At 36.3% G+C, this 8,088-nt stretch overlaps 1 protein-coding gene across 1 annotated transcript; it reads right to left on the bottom strand.

The window, feature by feature from the left end:
* Positions 1-502: 502 nt before the first annotated feature.
* Positions 503-3,299, bottom strand: LOC111385571 (protein IQ-DOMAIN 1-like). The gene is made up of 5 exons (XM_023009976.1): positions 3,115-3,299; positions 2,938-3,038; positions 2,104-2,391; positions 1,482-1,796; positions 503-1,384 (listed from the first exon to the last, which is right to left on the bottom strand). The coding sequence occupies exons 2-5, from the start codon at positions 3,016-3,018 to the stop codon at positions 797-799; spliced, it is 1,272 nt and encodes a 423-aa protein (XP_022865744.1). The 5' UTR covers positions 3,019-3,038; positions 3,115-3,299; the 3' UTR covers positions 503-796.
* Between the last annotated feature and the right edge of the window lie 4,789 nt (positions 3,300-8,088).

Below are 8,088 nucleotides of genomic sequence, written 5' to 3'. Positions count from 1 at the left end.
AAGAGAACAAGTGGGAATCTTTCATATTTCTTGAGTTCATGGGTGCTTATGATTGATAATCAAGATCAATTTTAATTTATATACACACAATATCCAAAATTACACGTATCACTACTATTAATTTACCTAATTACTCTCCAATAAGATCTACTCTCATGATTAAACGACGAATTAAATTGAACTATGATGGATAAAACTAAATTCACGAGCATGCTCATTACAGACTTGAATATAAGATAGAGATATATAAGATTTTTATTCGTGGTTTAATTTAATTTTATATAATCCAACATACCCATATCGTATACGTATTTGTTTGGGTTTCCTTATAGCTCATTATAATTTACTTTTCAAAGCAAAGACTAATTTTAATCGCACATTTGCATGACTCATAATTACTATTTGTTTTTAGTAATTATAATTTTATCAACTAAAAAGAAAATTCAAACAAGACAAAAAGTATATTTCTTACAGAGAAACTTAGATTGGAGTATATTATCGATAGACCAATATTATTATTACATTTTGACACACTGTTTTCTTCTCATGGAATTTACTAATCCCTAAAGGAAGGTAGAGTAAATAGATTTTAAGTTATGAACATACAATACAAACAATCGAACACTTAGAAAGTGTAATGAAATTCATCCTATAGTAGAAATATCTATATCAGAAGGAAGCACCGATAAGAGTGAGCAGGGAATAGTTGGAATGCCGGTCTTTGGCTAGAGATGCAAGTGATAGTAGACATTGATGTACGGAACCCCATGAGTTCTCTCTTGGGATAATTATCCAATCAGCCCAAATTATGTCTCCATTCGCTACTGGATTCTGGGCTACGGCCTGCAATGCATTTTTCCGGTCCACGTCGATTATTCTTTGGGCTTGGGATCCTTGAAGCCTGATAAAATGTTGGTCCACCTGAGCTGGATGAGTCATAGCTAAGCCCATTCATAATCTCCTTTTTGGTTGATGAGTTCCACTGGGCTCCTTGTGCGCTTTGCTGCTTGACTGGACCGTGGTTCTTTACTTTTGCTTTTGCAGACTTTGTTGGGGCCATGTAGCTAGGGACATCGTTCGAGCCAGTACGTTGTGGTTTTCGTCTGGTGTACAGGCCTGTCTCAGTTGGGCCTCCGCTGTGTCGGCCCATGTTCACGTTTTCTGTGATCGAGTCCTTTTCAACAGTTTCCTCAGACATCATGTCTATTGTGGTACCTGTCACGTAGGAACTTCCGAGCGCCACCATTTGTCGAGAATCGTAGGGTCGTGCACCCATCCACTGATCGAGCCAATTCCACCCCCATTGGGATTCTTCGCTCTCGGGGCCGTAAATTCCGTCATCGTCAAAGTTTTGATTAGAACCTAAAACTCGTTCGTGTTGTTGCTATTAACATATATCCAACATTAGTACATTGTAAGTTAGGTCATGTTCAGAATGGTTGGCCTAGAATAAAAGTTTACTACTTAAAAGAATATCCAACCTGGTAGTAGGCCAGAGCTCTCTCCCTTTGCATTTCAGAATCATGTTTCCACAGAGAATTTTTCCTGGTAATTTTGTGGGTTTCATTTTGACTCCATTTCTTCTTATCTTCTCGATCTAGTCTCATTTTCTCTTCTACTTGTTCATGTAACTTGTCGTGGACTAGTTGAAGTCTTCGTGCACGTACCCTTGACTGCACGCGTACAAGTGCTTGCATGCATCGCATTGTCATCTGAGCTTGCTTGCGCACATTATGGCCTCTCACTAGAGCTTGCAGCCTTACCAATCCTTTCAAAGCTCGTAATGCTCGCCTTGCCTACAAGTAAGCAAAAGTAATCATATATCACGAAATTGATACTGCGATTAACTTCCTTTCTAGAAAAGTAACTTTTAATCACTACCAAACATGGCTTAAACTTGAAGCGATGTCATCAGGCAAATTTCTGAATTTAAATCCAAGAAACATACAACTGGGACTCCTGTAAAGTTCCCAAGTTTGAGGTTATTGTCTATAAAGACAATCTATAGAATTCTTATGTTTTAATGGCATTTTTAGTAAGGTGGATGAGAAAAGAGAAGCTAAGATTTTGTTCGTTCTATTCATCGGAAAATTGGGAATTTACCAGATATCCTCTGTAATAGGATTGTATAACAGTTGCTGCCGTTTCTTCCTTGGAGAGTCGTCCATAACCGGCCAATCTAATGACTTTGGCGGCTGCTTGAGCAGCTGCAACAGCAGCTTCAGCCGCAGCAGCAGTCGCCTCAGCTACAGCAATAGCATGATTCTGATTTTCAGCCACTGAAGACGACTCAATACTCTCAACATTTGTAACATCCGAACTTTCAACCGGGAAATGTTCAAGGGACACAACTTCTGGCACTTCGAATTGCCATTTCTCGACATTTTCCTTCTAAGAAACCCAATCAAGTTCCATAATTAGCAATCATCATTCATCACTTAAACTAATAAATCTACACTTCAAAAAAAAAAAAAAAAATCATGAATTTATATTCTTGTCCCTTGAAAAAAAAAAATCAAATCAAATGGGGGGAATGATTGGGATCTAATAAGAGTAAGCACATGATGATCAAGTTGGTTTGATGTGACAGAAGGATAGCAATGTGTCATCAGCTCTACTTTTTATTCGGCAGTGTTGATTAGGGGACCAGATATCTACAAAATTTTTACGACCCTAAAGAGTTAAAGGATTAATCCCTATTTATAAGAACCATAATAAAACGATAAAACAACCAAATTACGCCCATATTCACAATGGATTTGAGAGTTTACATTAAATATAATAGTGTAAGGCAATCTTATGCTTTGGCATATCTACAGATCGATCAAGAACATACACATTTATATTTGAACACAGTTCCAGCTCAAGGTAACAATGAGATAGAGAAATCTTGTCCCAAATAAAAATGAAATAGAATTCTGATTTCAGTCAACTAACCTTCTTCTCCGACGAGTCCTTTGAAGGGTGCTTAAACACCTTCTTGACAGTTGAAAACCAGCCACTGCCTTTCTTCCCCATTTAGTTTTGTGGGATAAAAACTGAAAAATAGAAAATGTGAATAACATCAAAATCCCAGAATTTTTCTAAGATTTCATTCATAATATTGGATCAAACCTTGTAGAGAGTATTCACTTGTCATTTCTTCTTGATAACATTAAGAATGCAACAAGCTATAACGCAAACATCAGTAAAAGTATAAAGAAAACGTGTTGGTATAGAAAGAGAAAGAGTGTGTATTTGTGTGGTTTTTAGAGAGAGAGAGACAGATAGAGAGAGTCAAGAGGAGTTGTAACTGAGGAGCCGCTCAATTGCCGCTGGAATTTATTATTCTCACGGGATAGTAGACTCTTCTGAGTAATACATACAGTTGGGATCAGCCAATGGCCTGCTCACACGTTTCCTTTGACCTGGACACTCGAAATAGTAAATATATGACGGTGCTTTACATCCATCTACAAGTTAAAATCATATTTGATTGGTGATTAAATTATATTTAAGTAATTATAAGTTGCAGATTCTATAAAATAAGCAAATAATAAGTTAATAGTAATTACAGATCCTACCAAATACGTAGATAAAAAGCATATTTGACCAGAAGTGTTTATAAAGTTGATCACCAGCCAAATATGCACTAAATTATATTATTGTTAAGGGTATCACATTCTCCGTAAAAATTATGAGAGGTAGATAAGCTATTATATGACTAGTTGTTTAACTCGTTTGTGCATGCATACAATTCCAACAACATACGCGTACTTAAACACTCCCTACTCAACTACATTAGAATTGTTTTTAAGTTCTCTCTTAAACTTGATCGTAACTTCTATAACTAGATCTTCGAATATATAACACATTAAGCACCATGATGGTTTCAAATATATTTTTTTCCAAGTATGCCAGCAATTGTAGATTTTGTGCATCTACAAAGTTGGAAATCATATAACAATACTACTTACCAATACATATCGAAAACAAATGCTAGCAAGTTTTGTAAAAAATGGAAGTTTTGTATGCTAAATCATTGCAGGATTGACTATTAAGCCCCTGTATTATATAGCCAAAATTAATTTTTTAGTAGATTTTAATCAAAGTTGTGGATTCTATTAACTGTATGTTTGAAAATGAGTTTGAAAAAAGTAAATTTTAAAAGAAGGGGCCAAACATGGACTAATTAATGTTGGTGTTGTCAATTGAAAAGTTGGGCATGTTGCAACTTTAGAGAATTGTAGGCAATGAAGTGGCGATATGAATTCCTTATGAAGCTTTGCTTTGATGTAATGTGAAGTTTGAATATGATCATCAGAATTGCAATTGAGAGAGAAATTACAGCCTTAGGTCAGGTGGATCACTGTCTTTAGTTTGCTTGCTTCCAAAGGAAAATTGGAGCTAAATGTTCATTGTCCTCTCAACTTTTTAGATTGGTTTGATTGAATGTGGAGATAAGCACCTTTCGCTTTAATATTTAAACATACATTTATCTCTATGTCCGAGTCCCTTTATTTATTTATTTAATATATATACGAATGCATGGTTAAAGATAGGGAAAAATTTTGAATTTACATGTAAAATGTTTTATTGTGAAAGTGTGATTGAAAAAAAAAAAAAAAAAGGAATTTTAAGATAATGAGGATCAAACAGGAGCTTAATATACGTACACAAAATGTAATCTCGACTAAAAAATAAATAATTTTATATCTATTTGTATGAGGAGTGAAGGTTTGTTAAACAAACTCTTCAATCTCCAAATATGATATTTATTTATTAAGTTTTATATAGTTCTTGAAACCAAACTAGTAATATTTAACAATTAAATAGGTGCGAGGCTATAAATAGGATTGTGAGGACAGTAGGTCCAAACACTCCTCAAGATACTGAATTAGGACGCAATTCCATCGAAGTGGCCAATGTTTTAGAGATTGTTAACTTAATCTCTTACTAATTGTTTGAAAAATGATTCCGCCCAAACAATCCCCAAGCTTCTAGAGAGCAATTTGATTACCAGTTCAGGAGACGTTCTGTAGAATGTTGATGCACTGGCTACAGACAAGAATTTTACAACTTCAAGAAGTCTTCATGAACGTTGAACCCATCTAATTGCGATCCTAATCATCTAGATGTTTGATGAATGCCATTCAGTTCACACATTTCGGTTCAGGCACGATATTAAGAAGCTATGTATATCCCTTTTGTTGACAATTCAAAATTCATTGGAAATTGTCTCGATCTCACTGAAAACATTTTATGCAAAATTTTTTGATGAAAGGTTATTTCAAAAATCTTATTTTTGTTGAAAAAAAGAAAAATATAATTTTGGTCAATTTAATACATGGACACGTGGCACTTTTTTTTCTTTTTTTTTTTAAAAAATTATTTATTTCTTACACAAATTGGAGTCCTTGGATGGTTATGCATGGCAAAGTGGGGGGGAAAATCAGCTTTTATAAAAAATGCATGTGAAGGCAATGTTGGACTTGGAGAATTGGAAGGATGTGTATAAATGATGTCTTCAAAGTTAGTGGATTTTGACATGCTAGATTGAAATTTTATTACATAAAGTGGGTGGTGGATTACTTTCAAGGTAGGTAAAAATAGGAAATTAAGTTGGACAATTTTAGCGACATGTAATAATTTAACGAATAAGTCGTGAACATAAAATTAATTTATGATTTCAAGTGTCCAAAAAAGAATAGTGCGACTAAATTTTGTGGTGTTCTACTTATACAAATATATTTTGCATGCATAATTATATTACTAGTTGATAGTACGGTTAATTCAAAGCACGGATTAATAATCTGATTTGAGCATAGAACTTTTCACAAAGTTTTCAGTGGGTCATTGAAATTTAAAAGTTTCCCTATTAATCACTGAACTTTGTAATATGTAACCTCATCGATTGGTCAATCAACGATCTTTCGAAAAAGTGACAGAATTGATAACGTGACAAATGGATTTGCTTATGTAGCACAATATTGCAATTAATGGATGCCATTGCCAAATCAAGAAGTTTTTTATGATATGGAGGGATTAATAATCTGATTGGGTACTGAATTTTGTAATATGATACCCTGTCCATCACTAAATCAACCATTGTGAAATTTATGATGAGGCAAATAAAGTTACTTATGCGGCATGATATTGCAATTAGTGGATGCCAAATCATGGAGTAAGTGTTATTAAAAAAAAATATGGGTTAAATAAAAAATCGAAACAAGAACTTGTCTTCTTCTTTTCACAAAATCACCCCAAACACAACTGCAAATACAAGGTCACCTCCCATCGATTTCCAAAATTACTTTTCCTAAAACGTGAAATCTCTTCCACTATATTCATCTTCTCCTTTTTGAAATATGTTTATCCAAAATGGACTCCCCAAAATCATTTTTCCTATTACTCCCCGTATTAAGTTAGCAATCAGAAGCTACACGTGGAAGCCCCACTAAGAACATTGGAAGAATCAGCCCAAATATAGGAAAAGACAAGGTTACAAAGACTACAGAAGTCGAGGTCCTTATTTTGGCCAAGGTGTCACTCAACCAAATATGTGTCGAAACCTAGACGAAGGGTTTACGTTAAAGCCCTCATGTTCACGACTTGCCAAAGTTCTGAAGCACGAGGCTGAAGTCTTAAGAGATAAGGAGGTTGCTACCTCCGTCGGCCTAGAAATTCTGAAAGACAGAGCTGAAGTCCTAAGAAACGAGGAGGCTGCCACATTTGCTAACCTGACGAATATCTCTGTGAGAGACTGATTAGACATCTACTTTATCTTAAGACGAGAATATCGCCTAGAAATTAGGGCAATTGACCCTTGTCAATATAATAAATGTATGTGTAAGAAGAATATGATGTGTATAAGGAAGAGGTAGGGGCACAAGGTTCGGATCAAATGGCCACCACGTCTTCCTTAAACTCTATATATACTCTCGCATTTGGAGAAGAAAAGAGAGGTGTGGAACAAAAGAAACAACACATATATAGAAAGAGAAAAAGAGGAAAAAACCTGGGAAAAAGAATAAGGAACGGGTTATTAATTTTTGGTACATTTTGGAGGAGAAAATAAACACTACTCCGTACATTTCAAGCTATTGGATCTCTTATTCTTTTCCTATCCTTTTCTACTCACTTGCGACTATTCAGAGTACGTCAAGGTGAAATTGTATTCGCGTATCTTCAAGTTTTTCGATCACTTTAGCCGGCATCCGAACTGTTTAGTCGAGCGTTGAAGACGTATTCTCCACGTGCCTGTACGAACACGTGTGGACCCGGCATCTGTTGATGCCATTTTTGAGTATCAAGAGATTGTCACCGACTGTGGGAAGTTTGGAATAGCTAAACCACGAGCACCCCATGGAGTAAAGCCTTTGAACAAAAGGTAACATTCTTGAAAAAGAACGATACGGGGAAGCGGTAACTTAAAAGGAACTTTGCTAGATCCTCAAGGAAAGCAATCCTAGGAGAAGAGCCAAAAAATGGTTATCTGTCGAGGAGGTTCAGCCATGTGTTCGACAACGGAAAATTTATACCTAGGCAAACTAGAGAACGCCCCGGCGAGGAAGTGTCTTCGCAAAGCACCCCAATAATCTAAGAGCCATTTCCAATTGCTCTAGCAATTTGCCACCGAAGAGGTGGCTCGAGGAGAAAGCCCAGGCTAGCAACGAGGCTCGCTAGGGAGTTGGCTACCGTTGCTGCAAACATGAGGGCTATCTCCCGAAAAAATGTTGCAATGCAATAATTGCCAGGGTGTATGCAAAGTCAATTGGCCAACTCCTTACAAAACAACAATGAGAGTGTTATGCCGAAAAGAGATGTGGGTGTGGATATGGTTGCCAACTATGCCACCCACCAAATGATTGGGGAGATTGTTGTTCCTCCAGACTATAACAGGGCAATCACATCGAAGAGGTCGGGCGGTGTCTTTGATAGACTTGGTCCTATAAGGAACAGGCAGGACTGACCCCAATTTGCCTGCTCAAGCCAGACTTTTTCCTATTTCCTAGAGCCACCCACATCTGTTTGACCCTCTATTAGTAGGAGGTCAGCATGGACAACCTCAACCGAAAGTCGCAGCTAAACACACCCATAGATACATGC

The sequence above is a fragment of the Olea europaea genome, unplaced genomic scaffold (assembly GCF_002742605.1).
Source record: "Olea europaea var. sylvestris unplaced genomic scaffold, O_europaea_v1 scaffold3209, whole genome shotgun sequence".
Classification (NCBI taxonomy): Eukaryota; Viridiplantae; Streptophyta; class Magnoliopsida; order Lamiales; family Oleaceae; genus Olea; species Olea europaea.
The sequence above is the reverse complement of the archived record's forward strand: the minus strand, read 5'-3'. Positions and strand labels throughout refer to the sequence as shown.